Consider the following 21,813-nt stretch of genomic DNA (forward strand, 5'->3'; position numbering starts at 1 on the left):
TTGGTTAAAATCAGACTTTAAAATATTAACAAACAGTACAAACTGATATACCTGCCATAATTAGACCTTGTTTAACCACTATTAAATACCGTCTAGTTAAACGAGTTAGAGCTCGTACGAACAGATTCGCATTTTCAAAAGGAATAATATTATTTTTCTCAAATAATTAATTGTTTAATCTAATAAAGCCTTCGTTAAGGGTCTTTTAGCGGACTATGGAATGTTGTTATATTTATAATTAAATATAAATACGTTGGGCCTCTTTCGCCGGTGAATTTTAAATAAAATTCTATGTAATGTTAATCAAAATAGATTTAATTTTAATATTCAGTAAGCCTTTTTAATGGATTCTCCTAAATTTTATTCTCAAAGGGCTGTCTTAAAGTAATTAGTTATTATTTGCTTCCGAAACAGAGTTTTTGCTTTTTATTAGCAAGAAAATGAATTAAATATTTTGTGACATAAAAAAATGCGAATAAAATTAATTACTTTTCATATTATTTGGATCACAGGGCTTTAGAATAAAAAAAAAATCTGGTTAAAATATGAAAAGATGGCTCATATGAAAATGTATTAATACATATTAAGTCTTGCAACTTTTAAAGGAACCGGTGTGCACTTTATACCGGGCAACACCATAGCATGGGAAATTGGACTTTGAATAATATTAAAATAATGAAATATTTTTTAGACTCTATTTACAAAAAACTAAGTTTACTATTCAGACTTAATTATAGTTTTGTGTCATAAATTCAAATAAAAAAAAATCTCTAATAATATTATCTTGTACAGATAATTAAATATTTTTATTCTCATTTTCTTTTCTTACTTTAAGAATTGTCGGAAAAAATTAATAAATTCTTTCTTTATTAAATTAACATCATTTCCTTTTTTCCGGAAGTTTTATGTATCAAATCATTAAAGTTATTTTAAACTCCCAAAGAATCAGGCGCTTGAATAAAAACGTAAAAAATTTTTATACAAGTTTAGGAAGAGAACAAATCATTTTGATTTATTTATCTAAAATAGTATTCGGACACAGAAATGAATTCTTTTCTTTTTATTGATTTATTCTTTCACCGCAATCAATTTCATAAAATTCATTTAAGTGAATCTTCTACTTTATGAGAGTGAAAACAACGTAACTCTAGTTAGAAAAATTATTTTACATATACAAAGCTAATGTTATAACAATATTACTTTTATACACCAAAATTTTAATTGAATAACACACAATGAAAGAACCAAATACTTGTTTTGATTACCTTATATTGTTGAGGAATAAAAAATTTCATTATATTGATATGAAAGGAAGTAGGAAAACAAAGCAAGCATAGTTTTCTGACAGCTTGTTGAAATAACATTTCAGTGAATACGCGGAAAGCGAAAAATAAATATATTCTCTGGTCCAACATGTATCACAGAATAGTTTGTTTGTGGTACATCATATCAATAACAAAATGTTACGTCCATGCTATGAAAGAATGTATAAAATTGTGATTGAAATAAATACTGAAAAATAACAACTGTCGGTCCTTCATAATCCTGAAGTATCATGAACGAAATTACACAATTTTATGATTCTGAATTATTAGTTAATAAGACATACAATATAGTTGTAATAAATATTTATTTTACAATAATAATCGTCTGTAATACTAATTACATTTTTTGCTTTCATACATTATTTCAAACAAAACCATTTATTTAAACAATTATTAATTCATTATCAATGTTTTTTAATTAAATCAATACACAAGATTTTCTTTATAATAACTACCTGGAAATAGATTTCGATGTAGTTAAGTTAGTCCTGGAAACGTTATTTGAAGGTCTGAAATTATCTAATTATTTAGTTTGTTTTATTTGACGAGGATGTTGAGAAATACGCAACTATTCCACCGTACACTAGTTGTATGAGAGATCCTATTAATTCCACCACGTATATAAATGGTGACGTGTTACGTTTCGTTTCCTTTTCATCATCGTCATCATCAAAGCCAAAGTTATCATCTTCATCCGTATCACTAATTTCGTTTATCGTATCATTCAACTCTATCTTCGCTGGTAGATAATTTGAATAGAGGGTTATCTTTTCTGGTTTTTCTTTCTTTGTTGGACTGTCACCTGTCAGTTCTTCAACGTCTCTGGTTTCTGAGGTCTTACTGTCTGATAGTTTCGTCTCCTTGTCACTGGTATCGTCTAGTATCTCTATTTTATCCCAAGGTTTACTTGTCGTCGTTGTTGTGGTTGTTGAATTCCTGTTAATTCCTAAGAATCTGTAATATTATAAAGACGTCTTTTAGATTTAGAGATCAAAAAGAAATTATTTTTATTTTTATTTATTATTAAAAATTATGTTATGGTAGAAAAAGCTATGTTAGGTCTTACCGCGCCAAAAAGAATAAAAAAAAATATAGTTATTATTGTAGTCTTTGGTAAACATTAATACAAAAAGGTAGGTTTTCCAAGTAAACCAATTCCAATTAAGTGTACCTTAACTTAGTGATACAGTGAATTTGTACTTAGAAAGGGTGATTACAAAACCGTTGTAGAGGTTTACAAAATATTCAATAATTCTTTTACCTATTAGAAGCCAATGTATTATGTCTCAAAGTTCAAACTTAAATTAGGTACCTATATATTGGCGATGTGATCCTCTCGGCAATGTTATTTGCTATCTGGTGATAGACATCAGAGCTTGGCGGTGTATATACGCTCACCACCGACTCTTCTGGAAGTCCGCGGGAGGAGGAGTACTGGACCTACATAGATTTAAAATTAGATTTATAATTGTCATTTATCAGATCTAAGATAGTATTATAAATCTTTTGATGAACTTAATATTTTTATAATTAAAAACTAACTTATACACGAGGGAGACTTTCTGGAAAGAATATTATATGAATTATTTTAATGTTTTATTCCTTCTCCTGCTAGATAGAAATACTACTCGCAATTATAACGAATACAAGACCGCTTTCCTCTCATACATTCTGACTTAAAAATCTTTCATCATTTAGGTACTTTATAGTATTTAGGTATTGCCATTCCAAATAGTAGATACTGATAGATAAACAATATTAGTGCTGTTAATCCCAGGGATCACAAGACTCAACACATTAAACCTCTAACTTCCTTTTTAGAGCTAGATACATTGCCTTCTCTCTTTTGCGAAAAAAGTTGGAAGCGAAATACAAAGCGCTTTACAACCTTCCCACAAACTTCCTGAATTGTTATTAGCCTTTCTTGCTCTTAACCGATTAAGAAACTATTTAACTATACAGAAAACACGAGATGCAATTTTTAAAAAGAGGGGTAATTTACGTTAATTCAAAAGGGAAGATTTTCTCTCTTGTAATTTATAGAATAGCATCTTGGATTCATTATATTTTTTGTCACATATGTACATATGAAATTTTTGTAACAGTAAGCGAAAATAAAATTTACCCTCATATTAATCTGCTCACTGCCAGACTAATCACGTTTCAATTTATAATATTTCAAATTATTATTGTATTTTCTCATTTATTATTATATAACCTATTTGTGGGAAAATTCTATGATTTCAGTCTATGCTACCGAATCCGAAGAGAAATTATTAAAAAGATAGATGGCTGTCGCACGCAATTGAATTCCTGCATTGAGAAGGTAGGCGACCATCTCGAGCTATTTCATTTTTAATTTTATTGAAAATACCAGGATCCATAAATTAAAAACTCCGTCAGAATTACTCAGAATTTCTTACGGATTTATAATATCACTATCGGAGTCGGTATAAACGATATCCTTAAAATATTTGACATCCAGCTCTTCAAAAGTATTTCAATTTTATCGTTTCACTGCATTTGTGACGTACATTCACCGTATTTGGAAAGTAATGTGTGATAAATATTCAGTCTAAAAAATATGTGTGTGAAAATGAAAAAAACTTAAATTTTATCATAGATATTATTGCTAATAAAATCTCTTTTCCATATAATAATTATTTTTGTATTGTACTCGCATATGTGAAACGTTCTCAGGTTTCAACCTGTATAATATTTTAAAATTTCGTTAATATATTCGGTAACATTCCCACATACATACACTTACCTATGTATGTATATATAAACATCCGACAACAACCTTAACACTTACAATATTTGTTTTTAAAGATTCACTAATCTCAAGACCTTGACAAGTTTAAAAAGCAATTGCTCTTTAAAATACATTATTAAGAACAAGTTTAACAACTCATGCAATATAAATCCGTAGTTAAACATAACATTTCAAAGTATTTCACGCAAAACGTTTCAAGTGAGTCCTAAAGTTGATGGAAATATATTAAAATTTGAAACCAACTGAGTTCAGGTAATGAGAGAAAATTAATATTCCCGTCTGAAAGCGAATCAGCAGACGTGACGATTTGATCCTTGACGCCAATGCCAGCATCTCGTATGCGGACCACGTAGTTTTAATACTAACAATGACACATTTGTAGTTTATTGCACTACTATTGTTATTATTACGTTTGATTGTTTGTTTCTTTAAAATTTGTATATCGCAAGACAAGTTCGGTTGTATTTGTCTATCGGCTCTTATTTTCGTACTTAGTACTAGACTTAAAGAGAATTAAATTAAGATTACTAGAATTACCCATCATAAGCTTAAGGTTTATTCGCATTTGTATTGTATTATTATAACGAGTTTACAACTTTACTTTTAAAAGCTTAATTTTTAAATTCAACTCGAAACATTGAGAAGGTAAAGAATTTGTAACTTTAATTATTTCGTTTAAAGCCCGCCATTTTGTTTATGAAAATTGGATCAGACTCCACTTCAATTTTAATTATAAAACCAGTGACACTAATGACACTAAACCAAATCTAATGTTGACAAATTTACTAAAATCGGTCTACCCTTTTTAGAATTGTGAGCCAACATTAAAACACAATTACCTGTCTATCTATGTAATTTATTTATATATCTCAACACAACCCTCATTTTTTAATTCCTGACAGTAGAGTAAAGTCAATGTTATTAATAGATTTTTTTCAATGTATCCTTCGGAAGGGTCATCAAATATTTTAATGAAAAAACTGTATAAAAATATCCAATACTTAATATTACAACTAATTAGATGATCGCTTAAATTAAGAGACCTTGTTTATTTGACTCGTAATTGAGTTTAAGACGAAGGAATAAGAAGATAAGTACGTTTCTTGTTTTATAATTTGAAATTAATTGATATCATTGTATTTTATTCATTAATTTTATTCTAACATTCCCTTTTTTGTCCATTTATATCTTTATATAATATTAAATTCTTGTAACTTCATATTATACATTAAATATTCAATTCATAACATAATAACGATTAAATAAGAAACTGCAGTGTACTTACTATAAACATGAAATATTTTGTACAGGTTTGAAGAAATTCAAAAAAACATGTTAAACCAGTTAAATAATCAAACTTTAATCGAGAACCGTTAGGAAGAGAAAAACTTGAATCATCGCTAAATGATAAATCTAGTTGTAGTGTTATTTTAACGATAATTTTTTTTCTATCTATGGTGTCTGTCTTATAAGACATATATAAATATTGATTCAATATAAAATTCATATAAAATGATATATTTAATTAAATATATGTACTTAATATTTATTTTATCTTTCTTTCCAATTGTTTCGCATGCTTTATATTTTTAATTTATTTTTATTCGCGATCAACAAAGTATATAACTTTTTTGCAAACACCTTAAATAATAAATACCTACGAATTTATAAGTATAATTTTGAGTAGGTATGAAAACTTTTTATTCGACCATTTCAATAAAACAATTTATGATTCATTTGCCATGAAAACAACCCTTATTTAATACAAGTCAACGTTTGTTCAAACGTTTAGGTTAGTATTGATTCTTCCTCTTCTATCAGCTGGCCTCGCTTTGTCTGAATTATACCAATTTTATATTTATTATTTATTCTATAACCGAGTTCTATGAACGTAAAAATATATACATACTTTATATATAAAAGGCTCATAATTCAATATATATATATATTAAATACATACAGCATTAAATATACATATTCTTCACTAAACATCTGCGATTTAAAAATATTCATATCTCCAAAAATTTTTGTTCAGCGATTATTTCTTTTTCTATTTAAATGTATATAGGAACAAAATAGTCAATTATTTTTAATTACTTATAAAAAAAAATAACTTTCAATAGGAACTAGACTTACCAAAAGCCCGAAAAATATAATCGCAGAGGTCTTCATCATTTAAACAACCGTCTAATATATTTAAACTTCTTACTGCGTTTGAATCTCCACAGACGATAAAAGCGAGTTGCGCGAGCGCACATCGATGACGCTATGACCGTTCAGGATAATTGTTTTACTGACATGAAGGACGTAGCGTGCGATGTATATTTTAAATAATTATGTAAAACTAGAAAATACTTTGGACCACCCAAATATTGATATATATAACGAAGGCTGTTACTAAAATATAGTGCCATAACTTCCGTAGAATGGTTGTAGGCCTTTAAAGAGCCTACTATAAAAGTCTGAGCAAAATACATGATTTATAATATTACATTTGCTTTAGGTGCAACAACTACTTTTAAGCTTTTTAGCATCTTTATAATGTTTTGATGAGGTTGAATAAATAATGATTGCAAAATATTATAAAAATGAGTGGCAACCAACACAAAAATATAACAAAGATGAGAAGAATTTTAACCGGTGGGAATAGCAATTAGAGCTGGCGGGATTCATTTTTTCTTAAATCCAAATAGAAATTAAAAATTCGAAAATATTTTGAACGATTGTTTTTAAAAAATGCTTTAAAAACATTGCCATGAACTCAACAGTTTTAACCCATATACTACGTTGAACACTGTTTGTAGCAGAATAACAGTAACGTATAAACAATATAATTTATAAAATAGTTTTATGGTGCAGAAAAATATATTTTACTTTTCATTTAATACTAACTTATACTACTTTTATATATTGCAGGCCCCAATGTGAGTCACGTCTTCCTTCCGACGTCGTGAACTCTAAACAAGTTATATTCTTTAAGCTGAGAAAAAATAAAAGGTCTAGATATATCATTACCAACTTAAAAGCGATCAAAGAATATAAAACTGTATTCAACGTTACTTTAATAAATGTCCATGAAACGAAGAAATATAATAGGTAAATTCAAATTGTACATAAAAAATACTTTTAATTGTTATCAAATATAACTTGTGAAGTTTAATAACTTTTATCCAGTTATAGGCTTTTATAATCAATAAAAATAAGTGTGTGTGCGTGTGTGTCATTTGTTTTAAATATTCTTTTGAGTTAACATACTACCTAAATAATATAATACCTATATAATCGCTGTACTAAATACAATGTATTGTAATAAATAGTTTCAATTGCAGCGACATCTATGCTGTATTACAAAACATTGAGCTACCTGTATACTAGAATGACTATAATCGATTTAGCTTTTGGAGGCTAGATGCCGCTAATCACAGATTTAAGTCATACGAACGACGTAATTGTAATATTTAAATGTTTTAAAACTATTTTTTTTTCTTATACAATATATACAAGCCTTTAGTAATATATATAAACTTTTAAACTTGGTAGAAATGTTCCATTGAAATTAACATTTCCAGTCGGTTTTAAGACGTTTAATACTATCTCCATAGCAACAGACTCTGTATACGTTATGTACAGTTCGTGTTAAATGGTCCTTAAAGTTTAATTTTATTTTGTTAAGTGCTCACTGCAATCGCTTGAAAGGTTTCAATTTATTTAAAAAAAATTAAATGTCCAAGCCAAGTGCGAGAAATTCTAAAGTTTGTTGTGATCGTTATAGAAAACATTTTAATGCCCCCAATATCTATGATAACAGTTTTAAAAAAGTTAAAAGAGTTGTTATTTCTAAGAAAAATATTTGCGGTTCATTAAGAGAAGATGAAACTTGTTCTATGGGTTCCTTATGTCACCACAAACAAAACAAAGTACAAAAAAATACGACGAAGTCTGACATGACGTTCATTGAAAGATACTCTTGTAAAAAGATAGTAGACTGTTGTAAAAAATGTGGCGATATGAACTCCGATGTCAACATTGCAAATAATGAAAGCAAAGTCAACAAACAGGATTATGGACAAAACTCAAGGGTAGCAAAAGAAGCAATGAAGACTTCAACATTTAAAAATATTAAAGACAAAAAACACATTCACCAATTTTATAAAAATGAACGATTTCATGAGTCATCCGACTCCTTTTATCCCGCTGAGCAAACTAAATGTCCATCTTTAAAAACAATTATTGAGCATCCAGAGAAAAGTTGCAGTACACATACTGTTTTTAAGATTCCTTCTTATGATTGTGGGAGTGAAGATGATTTTTTAGACCCAGATAATATTGACAATATACAAAAATTAAAACAATTTAGGACTAACAACTATTTTGAATGTCACTCTGCTAAATCGAGAATACGCACCAAAGACAATGCTAGCGGTCTAAATCATAAATGCATATATAGATTTTATTTGAACGATAGACTGTTCCCTGTTCCTGTATACAGCGACCATCATGAAAATGTTCGCTGTATGGAATGTCAGTTGCCATTAAATATAAAAGATGAGCAAAACTCTGTAAATGGCACTATACAAGCTAAAGTGAAATTAAATAATGAAGTTCAAGACATGCTGCTTATGTTACCTGTGAAAAATTCTTTAATAATACAAGAGAGGAGAAAAGATGCAAAAAAAGAGGAAGACAGCCTCTGTTTCGGTATAATAAAACTAAATTTAAATGGAGACTCCATATTTAATAGGAATAAACCTGATAATTCTTTGGCCCTGAGATACCAGAAGGGTTATGAAGAACATTCTAGAAGAAAGGAATATAATTATCAAAGCCCTTTGAATGATGATGTCATTATAGTTTAATTTGTATAATTGTTATGATTAAATTTTATTTAAATACATAAGTGGGACCTCAACTACCGCTATTACAATTTAAAACATTGTTTTATTTCATATGAAATCATTAAAAAATTTAATTATGTAGAAATAAATGGTATTTAATTGCAGTTTAATAAAAGTTAATTTACTTAAAGGTATTCTTGCAATTCTAAAAATTCACTTAATAGTTATATAGGATATGTAAGTATAATTTTCTTCGCATTGCCATTTAATACATTTATATGATATACATGTAAAAAATTAATCTAATCAAGGCAAAGTTACCAACTCAAGTATCAAGACTTGAATGTCACAAACAATATTAACAACAGTTTGAAAAATTTAACTAATTATAATATAATCAATAATTTTACATTTATATCGTCAATAAAAACTTTAAAATCAAAAACAAATAAATTTTTGTCCTTCCAATAAATTGTAGTGCCAACATACTATAAATAAATTATTTGATAGGAAAATGGTACATGTACCGTATACTTTTCAAATAATAAACGTATATATCAATTAATGCATGATAACCAAGAATTATTAATAAAATTCAATTAGCCAATTCATAGCATTTTATTTGATTATTATTTGCTCATATTAATATTTACATCTACTGCTTCCTATTTAAATTTGAAACGACCATTGTCGAAACTGCCAACCATGTCTTAATCACAATAAAGTTTATATGACGAAATTAAAATATTTTAGATCAGGGATATCCGTCGCGACTCACGTGTATGGAAAAATACTTAAGAGTATGAAACAGCCGGCGCGGTCGGTTCTAAATCAAAAAATGCAATAGTTACAACATTATTTATATAACTCCTTTTAATTAAAAGAGATGTCGCTAGGACGGTGCTTAATTTTTTTAAAGAAAGCAATGTATATTTTTTCTTTTATTCACCCCTAAAACAAAAAAAAAGATATTAATAAAAAAATATATATATATAATTTATTGTTACTTCAGAATTAGACTAGAACTAAATCTGTTGTCACAAGTAACTGTTTTGACCCTGAACCGCCAGTTTTTAAAATATATTCTGCTATTTATGAAATATGCAAAAAGTGTGTATGTATATTACAGTGAGATTATTTCATGGGATATTGAGATTAAAAAATAATTATACATTTTTTTTTTAATTTTATGCTCGGATTATGGCTGAAATATAAATCTTTACTCAGTACTTCGTTTTTAATTTTCTTAATTTTCAAGTTCGACTTATAAGAAATAAAACTCTAACATAAAAAATATTGTTCTCTTTTTTTGGGTAAGTTTATATTCTTATTCTTAAACTTTGAAATAGTTTTAAAAATGTTTTATTACTAACTGCCCATTTATTATTATGTGTTTTAATTACCCCATTGTCAAATACCATATGATTTCAACACATTACCTGATTACAAAATATAGGACTCCACTGACAATTGTAGAGACGGAAGGACAAATCATGATGATGAAATATGGAAAACGCATTTTTTTTTATTTATTTGGTACCTATATTTTTAAATAAGTGTAAGGAATCACATTAAGAGAAATAGTTTAAACTATGCAAAACATACAATATATTCCTTCCTTGTCTCTCTCATGGCCTTCTACTGGAGTTGAAAAGAGATCCAGCTCTCCTAGTTAATAAGTTGCATCCATGTCACATCAACACCTTTAAAAACAAGTTTGCATAGCACGTCCATTCTGTAATGTAGCCGCGAAAAATAAATATATATATGAGCATTATTCCCGCGCGATAGCAGTACAAGAAAGACGCTGCGCGCGCACTGTCACTTCGTAATATTTATATAAAGTTCGTTTGCTCGACTGAAAGTATCGTTCCAAAAAGATTTTATATTGTGTAGAAAATGTTTTTATTTTTGGTACTAAGTCAGTTGACGTTAGCGGCCGCTGAGAATAAGTTGCGTAAGTATTTTCATTTTATGAGGTGAAGGTAGTTACAATTTTGTAACTAAGATATAAATCTTAACAGTGTTAAAATAACTTTACCAACTTTATGGCACATATGACTTATTTCAAATAACCGTAAAATTATCTTGTTTTTTTTTTTAAACAAAAATTTTATGATATGATTGATGAACTATGAATAAAACTCTACTGGACTGAGACCTACCTCATAATTTTTAATTCAAATATATTATCAATGCTGAAAACAATTATGATATCAAGCATGTTAACTAATAATTTTAAAACTCTTTATACGTTTATGTAGAGTTTGCGTCTTGTAATTCGAGAAAAACAAACTGACAAAAGTTTATTCAGAGCAAAATATATATGCATATATAATGAACTATTCCGTATATATATATTTACCGATTGTTATTGTAATTGATAAATGTAATATTATAAAGGATGCAAGTAAAAAAAACTATGTTAAAAATAATTTTGTAGGAAAAATACGCTACGTACTACAAAACTATAAATCAAAATAAATCAAGGGTGTTACTTAACAATCAGGAAGACATTTAGAAGTCAATTCCAAAAACTTTACGAAACGAAAGAAAACTATTATCTACAGGAAGCTACGTGTAAAAAATATAAAGAAAACAAATGTTACGCATACAAATAAGACTATATATATATCCATAACATTAATACCAGTAATATAAGATGCGGCAGTAAATTGATAATATTGTTTAATTACAAGGCAGCGTAACCAGAGGTTGGCAACATTTATGTAATGTTAAGGAAACTTCGGTAATCATATCACGGTAATCATATGTTATATAAAATCAATGCACAGGATTTCTTAAAAAAATATTTTTTTTATTAAAATAAATCAATATTTTTACTTTACATATAATTTAATATATAATAGCACAGGAAATGCATGGACAGGTAGACATGTGTATAAATAAATGTATTTATTTCCTGTACTTTTAAGGACGATAAAGAAATGTGGTTAAAGAAATCTAGACTTGTTTGTAATATTAAAACAAAATAAATGCATATGTTATATTGATGTAAAATAATTTTATAATCAAACTTAAATGTATTGAATGATAAATGAGAAAGTTAAGGCGAACTAAAAAAAATATCTGATATTTCAGAAAGCTCTAAAGAAATGGACGCTAACCTGATATATGTTTATGAACTAATATATTAATCTATTATCTTTTCAATTCCATGTTGTTATTTATTTCATTGTTTTTATCTTTACAGAAACATTAATGCCTCTATTTATGTTATATATAACTATTATTAACATATAATAATCGTTGAATAACTTAATCATATACAAATATGTTGATAAAGCATAATATGTATGCGTATTAAGGTTCAATTATAACACTTAACAGAATATTCTAGTTGATCATTTGTTTCAAGGAAGTGCATAAGAATTACTAAGCATTCGACTTGGTTAAGTGACTTAGGTTTTAGTTACCGTAGTTTGGAACATAGGATCGAAATCCATCATTCCATCCAAAAACTTATACGTGACAAAAATACAGGAAGTTATATTTTTTTTATTTCATGGAAAATCACTTCCGGAAAATCAATAAATAAATTATAAAATAAAAATTCAAATATGACATTGACATTAAAAATGCTTCTCTATAATTGAATCGGAATATTCTTTGTAACTTTTTAAATTTTAAATTATTCAACAGTTTATAAGATCACTGATTTTATAAACGAATTTAATTACACACAACTAACTACAATCGAAAGCTTAGCTTTTTTAACAGCGACTAGTGCCTTTACTACGAATATAAGTTTTATACCATAATTTAAAATTTTATATAATAAAACCATTCTTTACGTGATGTGATCTTGAAGACTTTTGGTAAAATACCATAGCCTTGTCAGCGGTTCAAAGTGAATTTAATTCTTCTCTAATCTCATTTATAAAAATAACAACTTTGAAACTTTTAAAAATTAAACTCAAAAATGAGTATTAGGTTCAAACGCGAACTTGTGTAAGGATACCGTTACAACAACATTAACGGTTATTTTTTCTAAGTTAAATTTAGCTAGAACTTGTGTGACTTAAACAATCACGTTAAGGCTATATCTGAGTCCCTACGCTCTGAATATAAATTGTGTTTATTGTATTGTGTTTACATATGTATGTATTGTTCATTATCGTGCCTTAAACGAACGACCTTCAGAGGCTTTGAACTCTATTTAAACCTTAGACTTATTGTCATACTTTAATTATTATACACGGAATTAATATACATAGTTTTATTTCGCTCTACCAAGCTATTGAGTGCATGATCTCTTTAAAAAGATGGTATTTTTTAAATAATTACACACTAGAGCCGTTTAAATTAGAGCTCACTAACATTTTATTCATATACAACTGTGAATTAGAAAAGTTTTATAAAAAAATATTATACAATTTGTCACTATTCGGCGTCCATCTTTATTAGGGTATTTATTTTTATTTTAAATTCGTAGTAGGTACCATTGAATAGGTTGTTTTTATAACTATGGAATGTTGATTCGGCTGAGAAGATTCCATCGAGATTATTGCTGCATTATATCAAATATTGCTTTCCACCTTGAGAGTTGAAAGTCTAACCACGTGGCAACGCTATCTTTCGAAAGTCTGTCATCACAATGTATGACCTTTCCGTCCATTCAAATTAGTTCTTACTGTATCGCAATAAGAACGATATTGCAATTCGATGCAATTCTTAATGTATAAATGATAACAATGTTATTTATTTAGTTTTGTAAGTCTGTTTCGATATGTTTTAGTAAAATGTCTTTTATTATGAAATTACTAAATAAGTTATAACAGGAGAACTGATCCTGCTTCGCAGGCAGTTTCTTAATGATTAATAATAGGTTCGTTGGTCATTTTTGTATACAATAGGTACATAACAAATAGCTCTATTTGTGAATTTATATTAAAATAACCCTTTTTTTGATCATCCGTGTTATGAATTTAAATAACTTATAATTGTAACGATCTTTTAGGCTTTACCCTCATTTTCAAGACGCCCCTAGCTATTTTATTTAAACTAGCTGTTCCTCGTGCAATATTCAGTATGAATTTTATTTAATTATTTGAATATATTAAGAAAACAATCGAATTACGAATAACATATACGTTATAAATACATACATATACATATATCAATATAAAGGCACTCGTAGAGTTATATTGTAAATAGTAAGTGAACAATCAGTTAAATAATTGTTTTGCAAGGGAATGCTCCTCAAGTAGATATTTAAAAGAGTATCGACTCCTTATTAACATATTTCATCTTGAAACTAGAGTGATATTTCGGTAGTAATGTGACTTTAACTGAGACGCTGCGGCTAGGAACACCAAAACGACATTGATATTTGGATGAGAGGTATTAGGGAAAGAAGGATTTTAAAGATTGGAGTTAATAATTTATAGGAAGGACAAGGGTGTGAATCTAAACGTTTTATTTTCAAACATTAATGAAATTTTAATTTGAATCTGTAAATAATTTTTGGGATGGAATAAAACAGGCTTTCAATTTTAATCAGCAGTACATGTATTAGACTAAGTGAACATAAATAACTTATGACGTTGGCTTTAAGAGCGAGCCCATTGAAATCAAGTATTTTAAATATTCTAAGATAATAGTCTTGGGTTAAGGGTTCATTACTTTAAGTATATACCGAAAAGATAAAAGTAAGATGATAAAAATAATATACTGGAGTGAGAGAATGACGATTCTCTGTAACGAGATTAATAATACAACAGATAATCAAGTCTAAGAGAATGCAGCCGATAGCTTTCTTTGAACTAGTAAGATGTTACGGTTTTGTATAAGCTTAAGGTCAGGTTTATGTCAGTCGAAGCGTCAGGAATCCTACGAAATTTGAATGGTTGAGAATCTAATCTAATTTGACATTTTGGTAGGTTACCTATTATAATGAAACGATTGTAGAGACGATGTTTTCCAGAGCTTTTCCTTCACCAAAAAAAAAAAGACAGAACAACAACAGAAGAGCAAATTTTATACCTAAATTATCTCTTAAATCAGGAACTTGAGAAAGCTACAATTGGTAGAAGATTACTGTGCACCTCTCTACTGTGCAAGTAAACTTTTCATTTCTCTCGAACGAATACAACCAGACAGTTGTTTTTAAATTATTAATAGGGATTTTTTTTATTGATGAAATACGAAATGGTAGTTAATAGATGTTAACCGTAACTATAAATATTCAAGTACTTTATTATATTAAAAATTTGTACAGCATAATAAATCGCTTCTTCTTAATTATACTTTCTACAATTCAATCCATATAACGCAGATATGCAAATAAGTTGTATTTATATATTTCCCTTTAGGACACCACCTTAAAAGCTTTCCCATTGTGATAAATTGTAAACTATTAGTAAAACCAAAATGGAAATCAGCGAAGAGCAAATTTCTCTATTCAAATCTCCAGATTAATTTATTAAAAACAAACAATTACTCAAAAAATATAATTAGCTGAAGTGCCATTGTCTCAGAAGATAAGAAGAGGATATTTATCTATCTTTTGTATCTTTTCAACACACCTTGCGAAATGCGAATGCGAATAGAAAGATCCATTAAAAAATGCAACAACAAAGCTTATGCGAATATTTAATTAATTAATTATTATTTTATATATATCACGCATTATATGTGATTGAACTATGTTAAGAATTTTCGGTAATTTAATATTGTTTAGAACGTCGTCATGCCCAGGCGAATTCTATTGCACAATTCACTTTCCATTTTACGCACTATCACTCTCATGTTGGTGTATTTTGCGGTTACATGTCAGAAAGGTTCGTTATTTAAAATCTTGTGTCACTCGAAGTACATAATTTTATATGAAATACACTAAGACTAATGATAAACTATTTTCGTTTTGAATGTATATGTCACTGTTTGTTTTATGTATTAAGCTTTTAAACTTGTTAATACAAAGTTTTAAGCTCTCTGCAAACATTTACCCTTAAAACGATTCTATATGTTCTTTACTAAAGTATTCAATCGCGTTTCCGAACATTTTAAGTTATAATATAAGACTAAGAGGGCTTTTTTTCACTGTTTTCAAATAAGCAATGTAACAGACGAAAACCCGTTAAAATGAAGTCCTTTTTTGTGAACACAGCTTTTACTGTCAGATATAATAAATTATTTAAAATGAAAAGTTATGTGGCCAGAAACGAATGCATAATGATATATTAAGTTTTTTTGTGTTCTTAACGTAAACATAAATTATTTCTCTTGCGAATCAGCGAGCTTTTTATCACTAAACTAACGGATTGGTTTAAAAGAAAAATACAACAAGGTGATTTTAATTAAATTTATACTAATATTTTTCAATAATAGTTATAAACACAAACAGGACATCTATACATTCACGGTGAAACAAGTAATTTATTAACAAATCATGTTAACATTCGTCCTTTAAGCTATGGTCATGTCCAAGTAATTTACGGTCTCTTGTGGTCAGGCAATTAACCTTTGGCACGACAGCAAACAAAGGCTTTGTATTGAATCAATGGGTCAACCTTGACTTCTGAACGAAAAAAACATGATTGGATTTAAAAATTTTACTTACCACTTTCACTCATGCTATACATAATATAAATATGCTCTATTGAGATCAAAAAACACATCAACAATAGTTTGTTAATAGTATTGAAGGAATAAGTAATAAAGTTCTTGATTTAATTAATTGTAAACGAAATTTTATTTCGTCAGATCTTAATTAATTTATCTTAGCAAAATCTTTATTGGAACAGTCAAGAGTTAACGAAACAGCATTATTTAATCTGTTCTCTTAGTCAGATCTCACGACCTTGACAGGTTGAGGAGGTCAAGTGGCCATTTAGAAACGTGCAATAAATAGAAAAGTGGACATTTCGTTATATTTGTAAGAGTTTGAAGTAATAGTATAAACAATCGAAATAAATAAATATTTTGCAGATACTTATATAGGATGTTTTTCACAGCCCCAAGAGGTTCCAGGAAAACCGTTGAAGTTTCTTATATGTGTGTTATAATTAGAATTACGTAATTAAAACTTTAAACCTATACCTAAGACTGCTATTGCTCCGATGTTAGCATAGCAATGCCATTCCATTGCTGGTGTTGGCTGGTGGCCATCAAAATTCTAGTTTCGCGTATTCAGCAAAGTTACTCGTAATTATATATTTTATCTATACAACGATGTCGCTTAGGCTATCTTTCTTTTAATTTGTGATCAGATACCTAGTGTATAAAAATACTGAGTCGACATTCAAAGGAATCATTGAAAATATATATAAATATAAACCTTCTTTCCCATTAACCTACGATAGGCTCTTTTTGAAACACAACAAAACATAAACCTCTTTTTTAATCGCAAGCGTCAATATAAGACCGTTTCGCCATATGCAATCAAACGGCGACTTACGGAACATATTAGTTAGTCAACAATCACCCTGTAAATCCATCAGTTTAGCTACCTGATGTTTGTTGGTGATCAAATAGTTTTATTTAGAGTTAAGTAGCTTAAACTCAAACTTTTTTATAAAAGAAATGATAGAAATTAATTAGCGCTGAACTTATACAGTCTTTTAGTTGTATCTACGTTTAAAAATGAACAGTATTACTTAGTCTAATTGTTCTCTTTCGTCTGACCATACTCCAGTACACCTGTACAGAATAAAGAACGTGCTGATTAACAAATTAATAGTAAAGTAAATATTCATATTAAAAACATTACCATAGCTTTTTTTTTTATCTTTAACGATTAAGTCCTATTCAGCCGGTGGTGAATTCTGAGAGCATGTATAGATTATACGATACATGACTTGAAATTTAAAATCTTTGATTAAACTAAGTAAACAGCAGTGTTATTGACTTATCTTTGTGAAATTCAGTGGTAATTTAAAACTTATTTAAATTGCATTATAAACGTATCACTCATAGTTTGAGGTTTCATACGAGATCTACCAGCTAAGTATACAATGATGTATGAAAGTCTCGGTTTTTGCTTCAATGATTGACGGTCAAAAGTCTTACGACGCGCACATCAGTCGGATATGTATTGTAAAACTGCCGTGAATATAATTTGCCTATGACAAACCGTAGAAGTAATATGCAAGAAGCTGAAGGACGAATGGCGCAAGTCTTAGACGTCGCAAATGACCTCCCAACGCGGAAGATTGCTCACTTACTATTGTTACACTAGTTCATTGAAACAATCTTGTTTGCTTCATTAATGATATCTTAATTAATTGATTTTCTAAAGTCTTTGTTATATAGGTTCTCAAGGGCTGGTAAATATATCAAGATACAACAACTTATTTTTTCAATAATTTATAGCATGGAATTATCACTTTTGATATATAAATAAAACATGTAAACTTTTCCTATACAGCTTCTCTAAGTCTAAGTATCTAATATCAATTCTGAATCAATTTTCGCAATGATTAATAATAGTTTTTCTTTTAATTCCAGCTGAAAACTTCATTAAATGTAAAAGGAATGACGGGACACTCAACGATTGTCTGAAAGGCGCCGTCCCGGACGCACTAAGGAAGATGGTAGAAGGTGGGTTTTTGAAAGATTATAGATTAAAAACTTTCTCTTAATTTTTATTCCGCTTAGAAATCAAATTACACACAAATTTTATAGTTTCTAATAACCTTACCAACTCAAATGCAAAATTTTAAATTTTATTAAATGAGACCTTTTACCTTCTGCAGAACTTTCAATACTTTTATGTTATTAATATATATTTTTTTTATTTTTATAGAAAAGCAGTAGGTATATAGATAAATTTTTTATTTAGAAAATTTGAAAATAGTTGTCAGTACCCAACATTTGAGATACTTATGTGGAAGCTTAGAAGTACTAAAAGCTAGCACAAAGCGATCTACGTAATACAACTTGAAGTATAATATACATTATCATATAAAATATCAACCAGGAAGAGTATAAAGAGGCAAAACAACTTATTTTCGCAAAAAAGTTGTGATAAGCATTCCTTAACAAAACATTTTTTTTTTATATCTGAAGAATTCATGCCTGAATGAATAGAGTCCTAATAATCCGTAAAAGCTGGAAAAAATTGGATTATTTACCGATCTAATTCGATTTTTTTAATACGATCTTTTATATTTAATTCAACAGTCCAACGTAGTCGGATGATGAAAAGAAAATATCACTACGTATAATAAGAAGCTTTACGTTGTAAAATTTCCGTGTTGTCCTTACATATTTAAAGCGACATTAACAATAAGTTATTCATTTTTCTTTAAAAGGACACCCACGGAAATATCTTGAACGTATAAAATCTTAAACGTGCACGAATATAAATAACGGACGGGACTGTAATTAATTAACGATGCGTCTGTCTGTTTATCTTCGATTTTATGATAATGTTCAGGTCTTTTTTACTTGACATGTTCACAGTTGACCTGGTTGTGCATTCTATAATCTTCTTATAAATATATGAGCATTTTGAATGGGAATTTCCATTTGGGATATTAAAACTATGGACGTGACAGCGTGATATGAAAAATAAACGTTAAAATGAACCTTTTTTGCGTCATTATTAGAAAGATATGATATGTTTAATTGGTCAAAATATTACAAAATTACTCCCGAAATATGTCACTTTGGTTATGTCTTCACGAACAGTTTAATCGATTTAGTGGTAGAGAGGGGCTTGGACGGTGAAGGTGATTTTTTAATGCGTGTTAGATGTGATAGATGCCACTTAAACCCACATCTGAGTCGCAAATCCTAGGCTCTGTTAAAGCTCCTCTCCCTGCAACGCGATGGACCCAGCACCCGCACCGTGAATCCCGAAAATATTGAAAATCCAGAAAAAGAAAAAGTTTCGTCTAATGTGTTCTCAATTATATTGTCTGTGCCAGGTATCCCAGCTCTGTCAGTGCCACCCCTGGAACCCCTGTTTGTGTCTGGTATGAACATCGACTCCGGAGCCGGCCCCGTCACCATAACTCAGAACTACCGCAACATCAAGCTACACGGACTCACCGACTCCATACTTACCACTTATAAGTTAGCATAAACTGTTCCATGTTTATTTACAGTAATTGATATATATGTAAAATGTAATATTCAAGTCCTTACCAGCCACTTAGTCCATCTTACCACTGTCTTTTTAGTACGAATTTAGTCCACCGGACTTTTAAATCTAGGATTACTATTGAACATTACATTGAAGTTATATTTTATAATATATTAAGTTTGCTACTCCGTTTAGTAATGAATAGATTTTAATATGACCTTATCGATTCTTAGAGCTGATCTCAAGCATCACCGCTTACGGACCGAATCTCTGACACCTAAAATGGAGTTTATAGCGGACTATGTGATGAAAGGCAGAATTCTTGTTTTGCCTATACAAGGAAAAGGAATCGCGAATATTACTATGGGTTAGTAATAGCGCCATCTACTGGATTTTCTATCTTCTTTTCAAACAGTGTTATTGGTAAACTAAAAACAGCGCCCTCTATTGCCAAGTAGTGAAGTAGATATAAAATATTAAAATACGATAACAGAGGGTACTACTTCTAAACTATCTTCTGTCTTTATAAGCCACGTATTATAAGAAACGTGAATTCTTAATTATTGTATTTTGTAATGTCTGATATTAATTGGCTCTTAAAATTAAATGCCAAAATCATAATTTTAATATCATTAATCTAAATGCTTATTTCTTTTAATTTGGCTTACACTTAACGAAAACGTTCAAACAAACTTCGCTTCGTAGTGAATCTCGTCGTGAAGCACGATCTGATCGGCGAGCCAGTTGTCAAGGACGGGCAGACCTTCATGCACATCAAGGACTACAGAGTCAAGTTCATCCCAGAGAAGGTAAACCTTCACTTCTCCAACCTCTTCAACGGTGACAAGAGACTTGGAGACCAGATGAACATGTAAGTTGAATATTTAATACTTGATAGTGTACTTGTGGTAAGTATAATAACGTTATCATTGACGAAGAACAGATAAATAACTAATTTCTGCCATTGACTTCATCCGCGGGGCCTTTGTAATTGGGCACAGAGAAATCTATTAAATCTATTAAATTAATTATTAATCTATTAAATCAATAGTTAGCCAATCAACGGGCAACGACATCTATACTGTGTCACGTGACCTGATGCAAAATACAGCTGTTATACTTCGATACGAATGGAATTTACCGTAAATTGGGGATTAATTACAGGTGTCTCCTTCTAACTTCAAGTTATATTACTATAAAGTTTCATCAAAATCGGTGAAGCAGTTTCTGGGTGAAAGATTAACAAAGGGATTTATCGATTTACATACAGTGTACATGCATAAATCCTCAAAAATTGTTCGCATTTTAAATATCTAACATTTATGTTACAAGATCTATTTATTATCTACAAAACTTGGAAACCCTATTAATAAAATATTTCAGCAGCCGATTATGTGTATTATACAAAAAAAGTCTGGATGCAACAATTCTTTGAGTTCTACTTGTAGTAATAAAAAATAGTATTTTAATTTTTATAAATTTATGTAACCATTGTGATATTTACAACTTATAAATTTTAGATTCCTCAACGAGAACTCTGATTTAGTCTTCAATGAGTTAAAAGAATCGTATGAGAAAAGTCTCAGCTCCGTATTCCAAGACGTCACCAACAAAATCTTCGACAAAGTACCCATGAACAAAATCTTTATCGAAAATTAATTATCTGTGATCCCAATAGTTATATATAGGTTAAGAATAGAAATTGTTACAAAGGAGTAGCTGTATACGGGAATGACTACCGTTGTTAGATGATATGGATACCGCTTTAATTATTATTAATTAATTAATTAATCTACACAATAAAATATCTTTAAAAAATATATT

At 29.0% G+C, this 21,813-nt stretch overlaps 3 protein-coding genes across 3 annotated transcripts; 2 read left to right on the forward strand and 1 right to left on the reverse strand.

Annotated features, from left to right (window-relative positions):
• Window positions 1–1,613: 1,613 nt before the first annotated feature.
• LOC116777501 (uncharacterized) lies at window positions 1,614–6,383 on the reverse strand. Its single transcript, XM_032671085.2, has 3 exons — window positions 6,238–6,383; window positions 2,638–2,765; window positions 1,614–2,279 (listed from the first exon to the last, which is right to left on the reverse strand). The coding sequence occupies exons 1-3, from the start codon at window positions 6,274–6,276 to the stop codon at window positions 1,853–1,855; spliced, it is 594 nt and encodes a 197-aa protein (XP_032526976.2). The 5' UTR covers window positions 6,277–6,383; the 3' UTR covers window positions 1,614–1,852.
• Window positions 6,384–7,724: 1,341 nt separating this feature from the next.
• On the forward strand, window positions 7,725–9,032 carry LOC116777444 (uncharacterized). Its single transcript, XM_032670990.2, has one exon. It carries the CDS (start codon window positions 7,824–7,826, stop codon window positions 8,955–8,957), a length of 1,134 nt encoding a protein of 377 aa, XP_032526881.2. The 5' UTR covers window positions 7,725–7,823; the 3' UTR covers window positions 8,958–9,032.
• A 1,682-nt stretch (window positions 9,033–10,714) lies between these two features.
• LOC116778035 (protein takeout-like) lies at window positions 10,715–21,809 on the forward strand. Its single transcript, XM_032671880.2, has 6 exons — window positions 10,715–10,893; window positions 18,408–18,500; window positions 19,832–19,979; window positions 20,223–20,356; window positions 20,695–20,860; window positions 21,510–21,809. The coding sequence occupies exons 1-6, from the start codon at window positions 10,836–10,838 to the stop codon at window positions 21,646–21,648; spliced, it is 738 nt and encodes a 245-aa protein (XP_032527771.1). The 5' UTR covers window positions 10,715–10,835; the 3' UTR covers window positions 21,649–21,809.
• Window positions 21,810–21,813: the final 4 nt, after the last annotated feature.

This window comes from Danaus plexippus, chromosome Z, assembly GCF_018135715.1.
Source record: "Danaus plexippus chromosome Z, MEX_DaPlex, whole genome shotgun sequence".
In the NCBI taxonomy this organism is placed as follows: Eukaryota; Metazoa; Arthropoda; class Insecta; order Lepidoptera; family Nymphalidae; genus Danaus; species Danaus plexippus.

Excerpts from the sequence above, each read along its gene's own strand:
- LOC116778035 (XM_032671880.2), top strand. The coding sequence starts at position 10,836 with ATGTTTTTATTTTTGGTACTAAGTCAGTTGACGTTAGCGGCCGCTGAG. Across the intron at positions 10,894-18,407 it reads GGCCGCTGAGAATAAGTTGC|CTGAAAACTTCATTAAATGT; the intron begins GTAAGTATTTTC and ends TTTTAATTCCAG. Across the intron at positions 19,980-20,222 it reads TCCATACTTACCACTTATAA|AGCTGATCTCAAGCATCACC; the intron begins GTTAGCATAAAC and ends ATCGATTCTTAG.
- LOC116777444 (XM_032670990.2), top strand. The coding sequence starts at position 7,824 with ATGTCCAAGCCAAGTGCGAGAAATTCTAAAGTTTGTTGTGATCGTTAT.
- LOC116777501 (XM_032671085.2), bottom strand. The coding sequence starts at position 6,276 with ATGATGAAGACCTCTGCGATTATATTTTTCGGGCTTTTG. Across the intron at positions 2,766-6,237 it reads TTATATTTTTCGGGCTTTTG|GTCCAGTACTCCTCCTCCCG; the intron begins GTAAGTCTAGTT and ends AAATCTATGTAG. Across the intron at positions 2,280-2,637 it reads ATCACATCGCCAATATATAG|ATTCTTAGGAATTAACAGGA; the intron begins GTACCTAATTTA and ends ATAATATTACAG.